At 42.3% G+C, this 18,492-nt stretch overlaps 4 protein-coding genes and 1 long non-coding RNA gene across 5 annotated transcripts; 3 read left to right on the top strand and 2 right to left on the bottom strand.

The window, feature by feature from the left end:
* Positions 1-3,429: 3,429 nt before the first annotated feature.
* On the top strand, positions 3,430-5,107 carry tmsb2 (thymosin beta 2). The gene is made up of 3 exons (XM_052058533.1): positions 3,430-3,598; positions 4,413-4,517; positions 4,667-5,107. The coding sequence occupies exons 2-3, from the start codon at positions 4,418-4,420 to the stop codon at positions 4,702-4,704; spliced, it is 138 nt and encodes a 45-aa protein (XP_051914493.1). The 5' UTR covers positions 3,430-3,598; positions 4,413-4,417; the 3' UTR covers positions 4,705-5,107.
* Positions 5,108-7,628: 2,521 nt separating this feature from the next.
* LOC127596007 (protein Wnt-8a-like) lies at positions 7,629-10,424 on the top strand. Its single transcript, XM_052058145.1, has 6 exons — positions 7,629-8,505; positions 8,602-8,635; positions 8,755-8,893; positions 9,175-9,300; positions 9,385-9,527; positions 9,611-10,424. The coding sequence occupies exons 1-6, from the start codon at positions 8,435-8,437 to the stop codon at positions 10,175-10,177; spliced, it is 1,080 nt and encodes a 359-aa protein (XP_051914105.1). The 5' UTR covers positions 7,629-8,434; the 3' UTR covers positions 10,178-10,424.
* A 228-nt stretch (positions 10,425-10,652) lies between these two features.
* On the top strand, positions 10,653-12,482 carry LOC127596040 (protein Wnt-8a-like). The gene is made up of 6 exons (XM_052058187.1): positions 10,653-10,714; positions 10,784-10,817; positions 10,900-11,029; positions 11,253-11,378; positions 11,475-11,617; positions 11,818-12,482. The coding sequence occupies exons 1-6, from the start codon at positions 10,653-10,655 to the stop codon at positions 12,373-12,375; spliced, it is 1,053 nt and encodes a 350-aa protein (XP_051914147.1). The 3' UTR covers positions 12,376-12,482.
* Positions 12,483-14,818: 2,336 nt separating this feature from the next.
* LOC127596283 (uncharacterized) lies at positions 14,819-18,193 on the bottom strand. The gene is made up of 4 exons (XR_007961429.1): positions 18,105-18,193; positions 17,044-17,155; positions 15,949-16,067; positions 14,819-15,219 (listed from the first exon to the last, which is right to left on the bottom strand). It is a non-coding gene; the product is annotated as an uncharacterized LOC127596283 (long non-coding RNA).
* syce3 (synaptonemal complex central element protein 3) lies at positions 17,284-18,042 on the bottom strand. Its single transcript, XM_052058520.1, has 2 exons — positions 17,763-18,042; positions 17,284-17,606 (listed from the first exon to the last, which is right to left on the bottom strand). Exons 1-2 carry the CDS (start codon positions 17,866-17,868, stop codon positions 17,440-17,442), a joined length of 273 nt encoding a protein of 90 aa, XP_051914480.1. The 5' UTR covers positions 17,869-18,042; the 3' UTR covers positions 17,284-17,439.
* Positions 18,194-18,492: the final 299 nt, after the last annotated feature.

Genomic DNA, 18,492 nt, shown 5'->3' with positions numbered 1-18,492 from the left:
TGCTCACTCTCCAAAGTATCCACAATGGGCCTACATACACATACATACAGATATATTTGTAAATATGCCTTCAGAGCATCAGTTTTAAGAAAAGGGATGTAGCCTTTTCTTTCATTGGAAACACAAGAAAGTATTTTAAGCTTCTCTCGCATCTAGCTTTTGGGAAAACCTGATTTACTTTATGAAACCAACATTGCACAGCTATGCATTATTACTGGGGCTAAAATTGTGAACCTGGATCGGTTCGTATGAGGTTGGTTACACAAAAGGCATGATGCTGCCATCTTGTGGCTATTTTTATACACAACCCTAATAATGAATAGCCATCCGCGTTCACACTCACACCTAGGGACAATTTTGAGTGTTCAATCAGGCTGCCATGCATGTTTTTGGAATGTGGGAGGAAACCAGAGTACCCGGAGAAAACCCACATAGGCACAGGGAAAACATGCAAACTCCACACAGGAAGGGCGGAAACCGGTATCTTTTCAGTGTCAACAAAATAAAAATGAATATATATTCTCCTTGACATTCTCAAACAGCAGCATCGAGACATCGATACACACAGTGGGTCACGAGAATATTATTTTCCATCAGCAAGCTATCGCGTCAGACCGACCTGCCAGATTTTTCATTGACCTTTGTCAGTCAGGAACCAACCAGTTTGTTAACATTTCACACAAAAAGGTTAACAGTAAGGTTGAGGTCCATTCTGAAGGTCAAAGTCTTTGCAAACAAGATAGGAACTCAATCTATGATTTGTAACTCACGGATTAGAATGGGTCATCTCTTCATGTTATGTGATGCATCAAGGGTACCATGCCAGCAACCACGTGGGTTATCTTGCATTGACTACAAATGTAATTGAGAATCCAACATCTATTTCATTTCATTTCAGGCCACGTATATTGATTTTTAACACTGTTTTAAAATATGAGTGACCCAACACAACACAAAACAATCACCATAATCTGCGTGTTTACTGCTCCATCGCTAACGACACACCACTTAATGTGTGGTGTACTTGAGTTGTCCAAATTTTATACACATTGTTCACCGTTTAAAAATAAATAAATAAATAGAATTTCTTCTTCAATAGAACATGTTTATGGACATATTGCTGTCAAATCAGTTTGTTGTATGCAATGTCTGCTTTTGGACCATTTACCTGGTTCAGGGTCACGAGTGATCTTGTGCCAAAGCCAGCTTACTTTTTTTAATACCCTGCACTGGTTCCCATTCAGTCGTGGGGAATATATAAACTAGATGTAAATTTTCATCAATGAATCTAATATGCATGATGTTTTATTAAAATCACCCATTTACACTCACATTCGCATCATCATTGGATGAGAGCAAAAGCCATCTAGTTCTCTGTATGGTGCGCATCACACAGATACAGCAGAGGTGATTGCTCTAACCCTTCCTTTATATTTGATCCCTTGCAGTGATCAAATATAACAAATACCGGTATATGTGTGGACATGTCATTGACTAAATATGCGCTACAACGTGCTCAACCTTTGTTCCAAATCAGCTTCTTTTTACTGGTTACGACGGGAATCTCTTCTCATTCGTTCCCACAGCTTCACTGTGCTTTAAACTGTGTGGAAGCTGAGCGTCGACGGACGCTGGACGAGTAAAGCGTTCAGTTGGTTGGTTGTCCCAATGCATTCAAGCGAGACAAGTCATTGGATAAATGCTGGTTTTGTCCCGCCCATTGGACGCTCAGCGTCTCTGGGAGTCTACAGACAGTGGGAGTGCAGCAACTCAGTTTTTCTTCATGATGATTGGATGATCTCGCTAAGGCTGAATCTTTTTTGATTGACAACAAAATGAGCCAATGATCTTATGGTGACAGCATCCTTTTCATTTTTGGGGGGAAAAGGAACGGAGTAGAATTCACGTAAGAATAAACGGACATATTTTATCATGTAGGCCGAAATTGAGCTTTCCCTCTTTGACAGACCAGCATTCGCCACTGGAATACAGCGATGTGAGTTGAAATTCTGCGTGTGGGATTATGAGTAAAATTGAAAATAGAATACAGTACAAATAAATATAATAAAGTACAATATAATCTTATAAAATAAGAACTTTGTTCACCAAAACGGCTGAATCTATATTTGAAGTGAGGTTACATTTCATCTGTGCTGTATGTTGCGCATAGAACATATTTGACAATAAAACTGACTTGACTTGACATTTATCATGTGAGTTGTTGGAGAGACGACAAGAAATGTATGTTAGAGCTTAGGCTCATTTTATATTAGGTTCCATGCAAATAGGATGACGATTTCAAATCACTTTTTGTCTCGTCATAGTCCTCTTGAATAAAAGCCCGGTTAAAACATGCAGTTCCAACATTTGACCAGCAGGTGTCAGGCTGCGTCTTGAAGAAGCGCCCTACTAATCATGACCACAACGAGGCGCTGTTGTCAAATGCATTCCAAAGGGCATCTCGTAAATAGTGCCAGAATAGCAATGCACATGCTGGCAAGACTTACAGGGTGAGGGTTTCGTTGACTCACCCCGATACGTATTATGAGAGTGGCTTATATATACGGTAAGTGCCCTCACTAACTGGCAACAACCAGCATGCAGTGAACCCTTGGGAAGATTAAGTGGGGCAACTCCCATGTTTCATGAGCTCAGCGATTCCGGGCTCTCATCATCACTGTTCTATTAAAGTCTGATGTAATCAAGTGCTGCTATCAGACACTGTGCTGCTATCTCTCAAATTTTGCTGTTCTGCTTCTTCCTTTCATAACTTTGCTGCTGTGAATTGGGAATTTCTACATTGCAAGACTAATAAAGTTTTTCTTATCTTTATAATCTTAAATTAGACACCATGATCAACTCAAACAGACTATTTTTTTTCCTACCAATGACATTTACACTCAAAAACAATCTTTTGAATTCTCAAAAAATATATATATCAAAAACATTATTTGCTTTAACTGCAACCCACACCTTAAAATAAAGGCCGTAAAACATTGTCTCAAAGTTTTGATTACCCCTGAGTAATTTCATCTGCTATTATTGAATATTATATTTGCTTATTTACTGCAATATTTTTCACGGTAATGTTTTATTCGGACTTTCAATTAAAATAATCAAGAGCCACCTAGACTAAGTGTACCAAACGTGGCAGTAGTCTCTGCGAAACGTACAGTATATGGGAGAAAATGACTTTCAGACAAAAAATGGTGTTAATTAAAAGAAAAATAAGAAAAACATTTCTGACTATTTGTGATACCGTCCAAAATTATAATGAATTTGATATATAGACTGAACATCACACAATAACTCCCATCTTTCACCGATAAGAGTATGAATATTGATGCCAAAGAAGAAGACTGACTCAGGTCTGAGTCATTCCCACTCTCTTCTCTCTCTCTCTCTCTCTCTCTCTCTCTCTCCCTCTCTGTAACTCTCCCCCTCCCTCCCTCCCTTTAATACCCCACACCCTGGATACAGGCTAGCGTGCACTCACCGGCAGATACTCTCAAGCTACCCTCTCACCCTCTTTAACGCCACCCTTCCTTACTCTCCTCTCCGCCGGTGGATTTGAGGCCGCTGTTCGCGTGAAACCTCGGTAAGAACGTGCATTGTGTTTTCCAGCGTGTTACTCACTTCCGTGTGCTTGTGTGAGTCTTTGGATTGTTTGTCACTGGGAGTCAGACAAAGGATTGGGGTGTGGCTGGAGCACCGAAGGCAGCCTGCTATGGCAGAAAGGGAAAGAAGATGAGTACAGGAATGGTTATGCACATGGTGATGAAGTAAGAATGGGGATTAGTGTTTGGGTAATTAGGTAATTGAACTGAGAAGATGCTCTTATCAGGGCTTGGCAAAGGTGGGTGTAGCTATCATTAGTGTCATGATCCAGATGACTTTGACACTCAAGATTAAAACATCGAGTCATGTGACTACTTGGTGGAATTGTGTGGCAGGCTTGTTGACACTGCAGTGAGGGCAGGACAGGCGTGACTGTGCTATAGGACACGACAGACCTGAGGCTAGGTCGGGGAAATGACTGCAGTCGAGCACAGCCGGACTGCAGGGGGTGTATGCAGAGGGACAGAACAAAGACTTGGGCCTCATAGAAGGAAAAACAGAGACAAAGGAAAGTGTCGCCGGTTGAGTAAAACAAGGTGCTCCATGAGGAGGGTGTGCATCATGATGGAAGCTGCTTCCACTCAGGCATCCATGTGGACACGTTGTTAGCTGCGCAATGCCACTCCCTTCACATGCAACCACTTCAGATGCTCCTATTGGAGACATTCAAATCCAGTGACAAATTTGTCAACTCTTGTGATCATCGTCCAAAGCAATATAACACTTCCTAAGGTTAAAAAAAATCTGTTGATTTGCAAATGCTGAGGTGATTTTTTTTTTTTTTGTCTTTACAGTCAAAATGTCCGACAAGCCTGATATGACTGAGATTTCCCGTTTTGACAAGACAAAGCTGAAGAAGACCGAGACAAAAGAAAAAAACCCTCTGCCCACCAAAGAGAGTGAGTCTCCGGCCATTATTCTCCGAAACAATGCACCTCATAGATTCTGTTCACTGCACCCCAGATGCAAGTAATGAACCGAATGAACTCCCCTTTCTCCTGGTGTGATGCTGTCCATTTTTTCTGCCCCCTTTTTTTTTTTTTTGCAGCTATTGAGCAAGAGAGAAAAGGAGATGCCACACCTTGACTACTAAGCACATGAAGAAAAGAAGCTGGGATGCCATGGCAAAATGCACTTTCTTTTAATTTTTACACTACTCAAATCTCCTACTTTGGTCTTGAAAAAGGGTGCTCTGAGCTCCCAGGAGGTTTTACCCTTACAAGGGGTCTCTTTACCCCTTGCGAGAAAAGTGATAGCCTGGTTGCCTGTCTCATTCTGTTAGCTCGTAGCTAACAGCTCACCAATATTGCCAAACTGGTGAGTGGTGTTGTGATGTAGCGTCAAAGAGGCGGGTAACCAGGCCAAGAGTGGATGGGGGTGGGGAGGTCTCGTAAAAAGAGGAGAACCATTGGAGCCAAACTATCAAGGATGTTTTCTTAATCATTTTTTACTTTTCATTTTGAAATAAATATCAAGATGTGGAACCTAATGATCATATGTATTTTGTCAGTCTCCTGTACATTTTCTGCAGTCCCAGACATCATAGATAGAATGAATGTGAACAGCAAATTCTAAAGCTGTCAAGTCGCACACACAAGTGGGTTGATACTGTAACTCTGACTCCCAGCAATCACCTTCTTGATGAGTGGTTGCTGCGTACGGAACCTCAGCCTTGCGATAAATGTAAATCCCGAAGTGGGAAAAGTTTGTTGCTGTCAACGCCAGATTATAGTACAGTACTTTAAAAATGTCATTAAACTGCAGATGAATAATCAGCAGTTGCGGTGTATTACTTTATTGCATTTCTACCTTGGAGTCGACTTATTTGTGTTATATGAATATTCCAAGGCTATTTGAAACCCCCATCACAAATATATGACAGCCTTAAATTTTAGTCGCTAACTGGCGTTGCCAGTCATGACACCCCTTCCAGTCCCTAAAAAGGCTGTCACCCATGTGCTTTTGTGGTTCTATTTCTCCCACCTTACGTCTCCATAAATCTGCCATCATCGTATACATACAGTACATGATCCCCTAATTTGCCCATAGAATTTGTTCAAATGTAATTCATTGTGTTGTCCCCTATTTGACATCATTGAGATTTAACACAAATAATATGCTTGAGGTTTTTGAATTAAAAAATAAAATGATTGATAAAGATAAATGAAAGCCAGCAAAACCCTAATAGTCGTACAAGTGCTACCAATAACAACAAAATCATCAACATCATACACTGTACAAGAGACTAGGAAATTCAATTAAAATGAAGATATAAATATGATGGGCGGCCCGGAAGTCGAGTGGTTAGCACGTCGACTTCACAGTGCAGAGGTACCGGGTTCGATTCCAGCTCCGGCCTCCCTGTGTGGAGTTTGCATGTTCTCCCCGGGCCCGCGTGGGTTTTCTCCGGGTCCTCCGGTTTCCTCCCACATTCCAAAAACATGCATGGCAGGCTGATTGAACACTCCAAATTGTTCCTGGGTGTGGGTGTGAGCGCGAATTGTTGTTCGTTTCTGTGTGCCCGGCGATTGGCTGGCAACTGGTTCAGTATGTCCCCCGCCTACTGCCCGAAGACGGCTGGGATAGGCTCCAGCACCCCCCGTGACCCTTGTGAGGAGAAAGCGGTTCAGAAAATGGATGGATGGATAAATATGATATACAGTACTGAAAACTAATCATTGTCCTAAAACTGGTTCCAGCACCAATAAAAACAACGACTGAGTACTACTGATGTATGCATAATAGGTAATAAATTATGAAAGGCTTGGGTAGCTCAGTTTAGATCATTGGTCATTTTTTAAAATAATATAATTTATTTGGTGCTTACAATACCTATCACTGCGATCACGGTAACAGGGTTGCAAATCCAGACGAATGCCATCTTATTCTCAAGAGTAAAACCTGACTTTTTAGCTAACTCTTATTGCTGAGCAAGAGGACAAATTTACTTCAATAAGTAAAGAAAACATTTGAACAATTGTCTTATTCTGGTAAGAATAAGGTAGAGTGGGACATTTAATCGAGGTGAATTATTTTATAAAAATGTGAAAACTAGATGAGTGAATACACGTTTGCTTTATCCATTCTTTTGGAAAACTGTTGAATGATGTTGAGTAAATTATGTGATTCACTGCTTTCCTCTTCTTCTACCATGCTGAAAAGGTGATGGTAACAGTGTTGTGTGCATGTTGTGGGACACACATTCCATGAATAATTATTATTCAAAATATGTTTATAGAAAGAAATGTTCCCACAGTGACAAGAGACAGCAGTTAAAAAATAAAAATAAAATATTTAAAAAATGAAATATAAATCTCATTGTAATTGTTTTATTTAAGATTCAGTTTGGTGGATGGAACAAGAGAACAATGGCATTTTTAGGAAGTAACATTTGGACTTATTTGGTGTTTTGGAAACTATTTTCAAGCATTATTTCGTCTTTTTTTTTTACATTTGCTCTCAGGTCAAGTAGATTCACTCAGGAACTGCATGTTTACATTTTTTTAACATCCAAAATTAAGGCGAATGTCACATTTGCCCACGTAATTCGTCAGGATAGTTTCGATGGTACCAATACAATAAGACGCCCATATAATTTAGAAGACTCTTCGCACGTTAATTATCCATTAAAATTGTTAAGCGCTCCCTTAATTAAGGGCGGGTGGATTTAAATTAGCTGGTAATGCTGTATATCCTATCTAGGTCCGGAGCGCATCTGTGGTTTCAGTCATGTGGCGGAATGAATGCCAATGTTGCGGCCGATATCTAATTATAGGGATTATCCTTCATCTATTTATCTTTTCCATTGTGGTGATGTTCTCGCCCATTCGCCCGTCCATTGTTCTACACGCTGAATGCGTTGTTATTGTCGGCGATTTTGAGTGGTTTATTGGGGGATTTGGACACGAGGAGCACATGTTGAAATCGAATGTTAATATATTGGGTAACGCGTCTCAGGGCGAATGACGCAAAGAAATTACAAAAAAATAACGAAAAAACCCCCCCGAAAATAATCAGAACGTGTGAATAAATTGATTTACATTCCCAGATGTTGATTTTCAGAACCGGACGGGTGTCTGTTATGATTCGATTTCAAATCCAAACTCAACCTGCATGTTTTCCGCAATAACGCTCTCATGGATTTATACCGTCGTAAATTCCAGACTGTTTTCACACCAGGTTGTTTTGGTAGGAAACATCTATTATCCTATTATCACCAAGATGCCAATGTCGGCGATGTGTGAAGAAGTATTTACATGACTATATAGGCTCGGCTCCTGCAAGACTTTATGGCTTTTTCGTCACCGTGTGCCCTGTGGGACACTGGTGCCATTTCCCAAACCTGGAGGGGAAAAAAGAGGGGGAGGAAAAACATCACCTTGTAGGCTACGCGCATCGTTTCAAATCTTGTAATCTAATTAGTGTATTCTCCATCGTCTGTGTATTATAAATATTTGCGAGGGATATTTCCAGGATATTGAATTTCAATGCGAACTTATAAAGTCATGACACGTCGTCACTTGGTGGGAAAGGGCCCGGGACCAGATCGATGCAGGTGAATTCATGAGGGGTTGTTGAAGTGTCTGCGTTCTCTCTTTGAAGTGCACTTGTGCGCGGACGGCTCCTATTTGTCTACAGGCCGAGACCATCACCGTCGTCTTTTTCACAGTGGACCGTTACATGTTCGACAAACGTGTCAATCAAAGGGTCCACCACCATATAAATAAAATCAGCGTGGAGGTCGGGGGTACTCTTCTCTTTTCGCTTCTCTCATCTGGGACTCGTATAAACCCACGTTAGCACTTCAATCACCGCGATGGGAGCCTTGACGCTGCTTACCGTGACGGTTCTCTACACGAGTTGTGTTTTGCAGTCCGCATCCACTTGGTCTGTCACTTATACTTTCCCAAGGGCGTACTTTAAATCTTACGTTTGCTGGCATTTGAATTTGGACTAATTTCTATGCCTATTTTCTTTTCATAGGACGGTGAATAATTTCCTCATGACTGGACCAAAGGTAAACGCGCCACGCGGTGATTTATGCAAATTCAGCGAACGACTTTATCAGATCAATAAGAATGATCTCGCGTTTGGCTGGGCGCATCAAGAAAATGAACTCCGTCTCGCTCCCTTCAGGCTTTTCTTACCTACGCTGGCAGCGTGCAAGTGGGCGCGCAGAGTGGAATACAAGAGTGCAAACACCAGTTTGCTTGGGACAGATGGAACTGTCCACAGAGTACGCTTCAGCTATCCACACATAACGGCCACCGAATCGGTAAGAAAGAATTCGTCGTTTTCAGCAATCGCAATGAAGAAATGCGCTGAGAAATTCGAGCGTCTCAGGCTGCCACGCGGCTCTTATCTCTTCGAGATCAACAAAATTGTACACGGTGACAATCATAAGTACGACACTACTTGCGCAAAATATTCCCACCATAAGCGTCTCCAAGGTGGAACTGAACTGCATGTTACGCACACATTACGCACGGAGTAACCATGCGCGTCAATTAATTGCACAGTCTAATTTTTATTTTTTGATACCCTGACTTCTCGTAGCTACAAAAGAGACATCCTTTGTCCATGCCATCAGCGCCGCAGGGGTGATGCATACTCTCACGAAGAACTGCAGCATGGGAGACTTTGACAACTGCGGCTGTGATGACTCCAGAATAGGACAGACAGGTATGACGCGCAAAAAGACATTAGGATCATTATAAAAAAAATGTTTGGTCTTTATGGTGTATTACGATTTTTATTCATCTTCAGGAGGCAGAGGGTGGATTTGGGGAGGCTGCAGTGATAACGTGGCGTTTGGAGAAAAGATCTCCAAACAGTTTGTGGACGCATTGGAAGATGGTCACGACTTTCGTGCTGCGGTCAACCTGCATAACAACGAAGCCGGGAGATTGGTAGGCATTGAGTTACCAATGCAGATGAATAAACACAGCCCGTTTTATCTTTTCAACTTAAGAGGACGATCTCTTTTTTTTAGGCAATCAAAGCCACCATGAGGAGAGCCTGCAAATGCCACGGAGTGTCCGGAAGCTGCAGCATCCAAACATGTTGGATGCAGCTGGCCGACTTCAGGGAGGTGGGCGCTTACCTGAAAAATAAGCATTCTCAAGCCAAGAAGTTGGAAGTAGACAAGAGGCCGCTGAAGGCTGGCAACAGCGCAGATAACAGAGGCGCCATTACGCACGCCTTCCGCAACATCCCGCGGACGGAGCTCATTTTCTTCGAGGACTCCCCGGACTACTGCGTCAGGAACCGCAGCCTCGGCTACGAGGGCACCGAGGGACGGGAGTGTCTGAAGGGGGACAAAAGCATGCGGCGGTGGGAAAGAAAAAGCTGTCGCAGGCTGTGCTACGAATGCGGCCTCCGAGTGGCGGAGAAGCGCACCGAAGTCGTCAGCAGCTGTAATTGCAAATTCCACTGGTGCTGCACGGTGAAATGTGACAGATGCACGCACGTCGTTACGAAATACTACTGCGCGCCTAAGGAAAGGGCCAGAAAAACACACAACAAAGCAAAACGAAAACACCGCCAGCGTGGACGCTGATTGGCACCTTCGCGCCGCACGGGTGTGGTTTTCTGAACCTAATATGCTCCGTATGCTGTCGAATTGCACTTCATGTAATACACTGGATTTTAAAGACCAATCACTGTTAAAAAAAAAACAAGGAAAAAAACGCTGTGCTTGTTGAGCATACCTGATCAATTTTCTCTCCAAACTGTGATGTTGTATATTAAAATGACTTCATAAAATATTTTGTTTTTTATAATATGAAATGAACACGTCTTTTTTGTCCCAAGATGGTCTCACTTGTATATTGGTGCCATGCAGCTTTGGAAGGAAAATAAACTATCACCTATAACACCAAGTCTTTGAAGTGCGCATATAGGCGTTTCCTAAATCCGTTATCCAATCAGCTTTTTGGCCGCTTGGGGGACAAGGCAGAAAGGCTCCGTTTGTTTCTTACTTAAGCTGCAGAACACGGGCGCAAAATAAGTTTGCCGCTCGATAATTGGTCAAAATGGCGTACACGCCGTGGCTTCTTCCTGCTTTTCTTTGCATGATGTGCCCAGGACACGCCTGGTAAGTGAACCACAGCTTTTAAGTTATTTGTACTCTGAGAAAGGAACTTTAATCTTATTTTCTTCCCAGGATTGCTGGTAACTTTTTGATGACGGGTTCCAAGGTAAACGACAATTGCAACGTGAACGCAGAGTGGAATAAATTAACTCAAATAATGAACACAAGCGCCTTCGCCTCTCCTATAGGCTTATCTCACCTACGCCAAAAGCCTGCAGGTTGGTACGCAGAGCGGCATCGAGGAGTGCAAGCACCAGTTTACGTGGGACAGATGGAACTGTCCAGAAAGCGCTGTCCAGCTCAAGGGGCTGAGACGCGGTGGGTGACCTCCCAAAATACGCCTGATTCTAAACCTGGAGTCACGCATTTGCAGGAAACACACACACACACACACACACACGCACACAAGTTTCGGGGGAATTGGGGGGATAAACTGCACAACACTTTCATGCACTGTGAATGCATGTTTCCAAGTAAATGCTCGGCTTGAAAAAGAAGTCGTTCGAATAAATAATTATGATGCATCTGTGGTCCTTTTCAGCCACTCGTGAGACGTCATTTGTACACGCCATCAGTGCTGCGGGAGTCATGTACGTTCTGACCAGGAACTGCAGTATGGGAGACCTTGACAACTGTGGCTGTGATGTGTCAAGGAATGGCAAAATTGGTAAACCGCGTTATTATAGATTGTCTGTTAGAATTAAGTGCACCTCGCCGGTTGAAAACAAATTCCCCACACTTGTATTGTGCTTTGTGTGTCAAGGTGGACAAGGCTGGCTGTGGGGCGGCTGCAGCGATAATGTGGATTTCGGTGAGAGGATTTCCAAACAGTATGTGGATGCACAAGAGAGCGGTCAGGACTCGAGAGCTGCTGTCAATCTGCACAACAACCAAGCTGGACGTCTGGTAAGTGTTGTCACTTGAAATGGAGGCTTGACTGGGTGTCTAAGTGATAAGATAAAATAAAAATGGGGGGGGGGGGGCGTTTTAAAAAAAACCTGTATTGACTGTAATTGACTTAAATGCGAACATGAAAAGCGTGAATGAACTTTATGGGTTGATTGACGGGAATTAAGAGGAAAGCCATCTTGCTGGTGTCCCAACAGGCCGTGAAGGCGACCATGAAACGTATCTGCAGATGTCACGGCATGTCTGAAAGCTGCAGCGTCCAAACGTGTTGGTCACAGTTGTCCGACTTCAGAGGAATCGGTGATTATTTGAAGGTCAAGCACAGTCAAGCCCAAAAACTGGACATTGAGAAAAAGCGCAAAAGGGCAGGGAACAGCGCAGAGAGCCGCGGGGCCTTGGTCGACGCCTTTGGCAGCATCCCCGAGACCGAACTCATCTACCTGGAGGATTCCCCAGATTACTGCAAGAGAAACATCTCGCTCGGGCTGTACGGCACTGAGGGCCGGGAGTGCGTGCAGCATGGCGAGGGCCTGACACAGTGGGAAAGGAGAAGCTGCCGCCGGCTGTGCCACGAGTGCGGCCTGAGGGTGGACGAGAGGCGAGTGGAGGTGGTGACCAGTTGCAACTGTAAGTTCCACTGGTGCTGCAAGGTCAACTGTGACGACTGCTCCCAAGTTGTGGTGAAACACGTCTGCACCAGGAGGGAAGCCACTGAAGGACACGCCTTCAGACGCCGACACCGCGGACCCAAGTAAGACGAGGTTGCGCGACGGTCTTCTCGATGAGGGCCGATGTCTGAATTGTCATCGTCTTTGCACTTTTTAATCATCCTTTCACATTGCGTGTATTTATATTAACTTCTCTCCGCCTTTGAATAAATGGTTCAACATAGGAAGCACTGTGTTGTTGTTTCTGCATGCCAAACGAATACATATTGCTTTTCTAGGGAAGCAAGGCATTTTATAAGAACCTGCAAGGGAAGTAAGTTGTGGGCATTCGAATTAGAATTGCGTGAATACACTAAACAGAGGATTACAGGGATAACATGGTGCAGATGACACCTCTGTCAAGGTGTTGATCCAGCAGCACTTTGATGCCAATGTGTATTGAATTGGTCCTCAAGCGGCTTTGAATGACAAATTAGTCAAGGATTTGCACCACTGGAGGACAGGCATGTGTCTTGATAATCTGGGTGGATGCCAAACTCAGTCGTGTTGTCACATCCCACATTCAGAGCATGCTAATGGGGAACACAATACATCAAAGTTCAAAATGGAGTTGGGGGCGAGGGGGGCAGACACTGAACATTTTCTCGATTTTCTCCAAGTAAACGTGCGCACAAGGCATACTCATAGTTAAGCAGTGAAAAGGGAATTGTTTTGGTGTCAATTGTTACACTTGCATGCAAGTTCTGTAAGACCTCCTTCCATAGTTCAATGACTTAGCTCCTTCTTTCCTCTTCGACTCCTTGTCGCAACTAAAAATATTCCACTCAGCTAGACATGTCATAAATCTGCCACTGTCTCAGTTGAATGAAAGATGGCATGACTATGTATTGACTCCTTTGTGGGGTGCATCCTTGGGGCCGAGGGGGTAGGAGTCTTTTTCACATTTTTGTCATACCTTTGGGCCAAGAAAGGAGCAAAACCAGCATAATATACAGTTTCACAATGAATAAGGCTGAAAAAGGTGGGCTTCCGTTTCAGGCAATGAAGGACAAAATAACCAAAGTAAAACACTAAAATAAAATATTGACTCTGAAAACAAGAAACCTTTTAGCCCCTGATCCGTCCCATTTGTCTGTTTGCTCCTGGGAAAGGCCCGTATTTCCCATGCCGTCCTGCTGTGCACTAATGAAGGCTTTGCCCCACCGGTGGTCCGCTCCGACCCTTATCTCTTTCTCTCCACTGGCGATATACATGATTACTTCCACATTGACACCAAAAGGGAATCTGACCTGATGTCTGCTCAAAATGATCACATTTGTTCTCAACCATTGTACTATACTGAACTTGTTGTCCAATAAGGTTAGATTTAACATTATTTTCAAATCGGGGAAGCCTGTGTCATTGTTTGCACTTTTCCACAATGTGGTCAAACGTATTTCGCAATTACAGCAACATTTGCTCTATTATCATACCGTGCTCCATGTTGACCCCACGGTGGCAAGATCCTGCCTTGAGTGCGTCTCAAAATCAGGACAGTAGAGTATAACAGTAGAGGGGAATGGAGGGCCCTCACAAAGACCCCCCAGGAGGACTCATGTATTCACCCAGACAGACTTGAGGGTCTAGGGGGTGGATCACACCGTGATTGATCACCCCCCCCCCCCTTGCTGCCCTCCTCTATCACCCACGTGTGAGATACAAAGACAAGTCACAAGATTGGATTTAGACACAGCTGTGATTTGAAATACAACGATCAGATGCGGTTTCTATGACAATAACACTAACGGTGAAGTCACTCGCTACACTGCAACTTTTAATAGGCCATAACCTCCAAACAAAATGTCTGTGATGAGGACATTCGGGTGGGGTAATGAGCACAAAAGTGTAGAAGAGCCGTGTGCATGTAGTCATGTGTCACTAGTACATTAATAATGACAGCCCATAAAAATCAAGAATAAGGATACTACAGGTGAGTAAAAGGTTAACTTTTGATTAACTTAACTGCTGCACGCACAACACGTAATATTCTTCACAAAATGTCACTAATTTAAAATGATTTAATCCATTACACAGAAAAAAGATACTGCAGACGATGTAGTGACTTTCAAGAAAAAAGTGGACAATACCAACTATGACCAATAGATGTCAGTGTAAGACTTCTTGCTACAGATATTTTTTTTAATCAAGCCGTTGATTTTGTCTGTTTGTCTGTAAAAGATCATGTTTATATGCAGTGGTCATCTCTTTCAATTGATTTAGCAGTTTATTAGTAGTAGTTTCCGGTCGGAACTATCAGTTACCACCAGAAAAACAAACACAGGATGATGTCAAGCTGTTTTCCCCTGCGACCCTGGTGAGGATCACCGGCTCGGAAAATGGTAATTTTTTAACCTTATGACAATGTACCTCATTTGAAATGTTTCAAATATGGTCCTTCATTTCCCACACGAAAATAATACGTTCTTTTTTTATCCGTTTTTTTTTTGCATTGTCACGTTCGTTTGAATCCACTCATACAATAATCTTCGGGATTTAACTGCTTTATTGTTTTCTACATGCAGAGGTTTTGTTTGAGATTAAACACTCATTTACACGCATAGGATGTGACAAAGCACAAAAATGAGCATGGGGATCATGCTGCAAAACAAAGAGGGGAATTTACTAAAAAAATAAAAAACAAAAAAAAGTGCACAGGTAAATCACAACGCAACTCGTTTTCACCCATGTCTTTCAAAAAACGAACAGCAGAGGGTGGCGTTGTCAAAAGAAACCTACAACAGAGACCAGTTTCAAACCCAAATAGAATACCTGGCTTGCCATACCGATAAGTCGATGTTGTGCTTTTGGTGTCTTGGTTTGGTAGCTTCAAGGTTGGCCTCCTAACTGGTATGAAGAAGAAACACACACATGCACATCTTCCTTTGCCTCTCTCTGCAGGAAAACACAGAGCAGAGTTATAATATGTAATATTATTTAAAACTGCAAAAGTCCGGGCGTGTTTCCATTCATGCGACTATGTGTGTGCGCTAGGCATTCCCACACCATGATGCTTCCCAATTTGTTTACTCCTGTCACTGTTATAAACCTTGCCTCGCTAATAGCCTTAAGCTGCGTAAGCAAGGAAACCCGACTCGATTCACTCCTGTCACAAAAAATCATGAAGCAAGGGAGTAAAACATGACAACATGATCACGAGGAGAAAAACGTTGTGGCCGTTCACTCAATGCCAACTGCAAAGTGTGCATGCCACAGGCAATGTTTGACGCTCGAAGACGAGTGTAGCAATACATCATTAGGTCCAAGTGAGCTTTTTATGGGCGCTTTAGTGTTAAGATTCCCCAGGGTAAAGGAGATGATTACCCATCACACACACACACACACACACACACAGCGCAGAAACCTGAAGCCAAAAGGTGCTGGATTGTGTCCAGCGCCAACACCATGCATGCATGTTTACGTAAGCAAAAATGTCCATATATGGGAGCTATCCCAGAAAACCCAAATCAATACATTTCTTCAAAGGTCATTGCTATGAATTTTTTTACAATGTTAAATAATAATTGCCCCAAAAAATAAAAACAAAGCAGTGCATATACTTTTGCACTCATGATTGCTAGTTGATTTCACTGAGTTATTAGAAGATGACCTCTCCTCTCTTACATGGTTTCCAGGAGAAGCTTGCGGCGCCTGCTGAGGTGCCTCCCTGATTTTCAGGTGTTCCAGCTTGTCAGGGTGGCCGACACAAAGGATCAGATCACACTGCCTAAGCTGGGTTTGGACTGCAGGTAAAAAAAAAAAATTAAAAAGAGGCGAAACAAAACCTGGCTTTAAACAAGTTGAGCGTTGCACTTTTAAAGATGTACGCAGACTGTGAAACAGATTGATAACTGCCATTCAATTACTCATTGGCCTTATACTGTAAAGTACACGTGCATCATCTACTGAGATCAAATCCAAGAAAATTCTGCCTTTACATGCCGAACACGGATCAGTTTCCATTGGTTGTTGTTTGCATTGATAAAGCTAAATAAGGTGCCAACATATTACCCTATGCTTATCTCTTGATAAGCTTCAACCATATAAACTAAAATCGCAGTAATATTCCTATAGTTGCATGAATAACTCTGTGTCCATCAACCTCTGATCATTGTAATTACTACATATTTGACACAGATCTGACATGGCCTAGCGTCATTGCGCTTTTGTTGTAGCTAGAGAGTGTATATATGAACAATAGCAGGGAACACAGGATCTATTTTATATAATTAGCTGTTTGTATTTTTTTTAACTTCATCATGTCACAGGTTTATTCAAATGGGTTGAAAAAGAATGTATTGAATGAAGGTTGTTTGGGATTAAACAAATCTTGTGTCTTCTTTAACTTGAGCTGTTAGGGAGAAAAGACACGTTTACTGATCGTGCGCTTTATTTTTATTACTGTAACTGTCGCCTTCGGCAGAGAACAAGTCACAACATTCTGCTTGATGGATAAGCCATTTGAGTAAACCTTCAGTTACTTTTATCTAACCCACCAGCGGGTTACAATCTGACAGGTGTCATGTATAACAATGCAACCCAGCATCAGTGACACCTCCAAGCGAGGCTAACTTGCATAGCAGTTATCCACAATCGCATTGCAGATCGAGGGCAAACTGTTACATTTTGGGATTTGCATAGTTGACAATCGATTATCAAGGTCATCCTCAGCCTTATGACATAAGTGATGCTTTACTGACATTATTATGAAAGACGTACGTGCCAGTTGATCCATGCAATCAGATAGTGAATCCAACCCTTTTAGGATACATTCCAGATCAAAGCAGGTGGTTGAGCAACACCGTTCAGTGCTTGTCCCTGTGTTATTCATCTGGGGGGAATCAAAAAAAGAAAATAATATGAGGAAATTACTCTGAATGTGACACGTCACTAAATTTAAAATGATATCACACCTATTATGATTACTGGTTGTAATAAATCAAAGGCAGACCATATTCGTAATGTGAATGTGTATTTTTATTTGAATTCATGAGCATTTAATGACTGCAACAAATGTACTTCAGTGAAATACATGCAGTATTAATATGCAGATTAGTACTTAAACTTGTCGACTACTTGGTCGCTGCTGTTGAAAACTTGATTAATTGTAAAACTTCACATCTGAGTGCGTGGCGCGTCATTGGGAGCGGGTTCCTGCAGTCCGCCCCCTGCCACTGCGTTTGAGGTTTCTTGACAAGCCTCTTCGAGAAGCAGCATTGAATCCCACAGTTCGGGGTCGGTCCGCAGAGCCGACATGTCGTACGCCATCCACGTCAGCTGCACTGTAGGTGGACAGAAGCGCAGTGTGTTTGGTGTTTTTGAAAGTAAAAAAAATTATTGTTTTGGTAATGTTTTTTTAATTGCCCTTTGGCCGACGCAACTATGACAACATTACCCACACTTCAACACAACCCAGTAAAAGTTCAAATGTTTCGTACCAGATATGTTTTCCATGTCCTCTATCATTCTTTCCAAATGCTCGTCGAGTTCCAACGAGTTTTCGACGCCCGTTTGGTCCCCAGGAAGCAATGTCCGGTCGGCCATCTGCCCAACAGGTCCACAAATTACTTGCGACAGCGAGACGTCGTTCGTTCAGTTGTTTTGGATTACGACGCTAGCCAAAGAAAATGTATGTATGCTAGGTTACGAGGCCATTTTAGATTCACCAATGTCCTCGTCTTTTCAACCATTTATTGCGAAAACAACAGAATCTTCCCCTAGATAACAGGCTCATAATAAATATTGTACAGTGAAATAAAATATAATGTCGAATAACTTACGTTATGCAAGAGCTGGTCACGCTATCGAACAGGGCAGTGGGAGCGCTAAGAATATGGTAGACAGTGGGCGCATGGAACTTTCGCTGTGTTAAAAATAAATAAATAAAAACGACACCTAATGCACGTTCTCAATAAAATAAAGTTCAAATTCCAAGAGTTGCAATGATTTTAGGAAATTTACAATAACAGTTTTATATAATTTCAAACAATTGCCTTGCATATATGTGGAAAAAATATTCCTCTGAATGTAAAACAACACACAGAAATTACAGACCTTTTCAATATTTTAATCATGGAATTGAAAACATATTTTCACCATTATTTATATTCAGTAATTGGCAAATATGAAACGTATCTATGTAGAGCACGTTAACTACAAATTACAATC

The sequence above is a fragment of the Hippocampus zosterae genome, chromosome 1, assembly GCF_025434085.1.
Source record: "Hippocampus zosterae strain Florida chromosome 1, ASM2543408v3, whole genome shotgun sequence".
NCBI lineage: Eukaryota > Metazoa > Chordata > Actinopteri > Syngnathiformes > Syngnathidae > Hippocampus > Hippocampus zosterae.
The sequence above is the reverse complement of the archived record's forward strand: the minus strand, read 5'-3'. Positions and strand labels throughout refer to the sequence as shown.

Coding starts and splice junctions, on each gene's coding strand:
- tmsb2 (XM_052058533.1), top strand. CDS start 4,418: ATGTCCGACAAGCCTGATATGACTGAGATTTCCCGTTTTGACAAGACA. Junction 4,518..4,666: donor CCCTCTGCCCACCAAAGAGA/GTGAGTCTCCGG, acceptor TTTTTTTTGCAG/CTATTGAGCAAGAGAGAAAA.
- LOC127596007 (XM_052058145.1), top strand. CDS start 8,435: ATGGGAGCCTTGACGCTGCTTACCGTGACGGTTCTCTACACGAGTTGT. Junction 8,894..9,174: donor ACATAACGGCCACCGAATCG/GTAAGAAAGAAT, acceptor GACTTCTCGTAG/CTACAAAAGAGACATCCTTT. Junction 9,528..9,610: donor ACAACGAAGCCGGGAGATTG/GTAGGCATTGAG, acceptor TCTTTTTTTTAG/GCAATCAAAGCCACCATGAG.
- LOC127596040 (XM_052058187.1), top strand. CDS start 10,653: ATGGCGTACACGCCGTGGCTTCTTCCTGCTTTTCTTTGCATGATGTGC. Junction 11,030..11,252: donor GCTCAAGGGGCTGAGACGCG/GTGGGTGACCTC, acceptor GGTCCTTTTCAG/CCACTCGTGAGACGTCATTT. Junction 11,379..11,474: donor GTCAAGGAATGGCAAAATTG/GTAAACCGCGTT, acceptor TTGTGTGTCAAG/GTGGACAAGGCTGGCTGTGG.
- syce3 (XM_052058520.1), bottom strand. CDS start 17,868: ATGGCCGACCGGACATTGCTTCCTGGGGACCAAACGGGCGTCGAAAAC. Junction 17,607..17,762: donor GGACATGGAAAACATATCTG/GTACGAAACATT, acceptor GTCCACCTACAG/TGCAGCTGACGTGGATGGCG.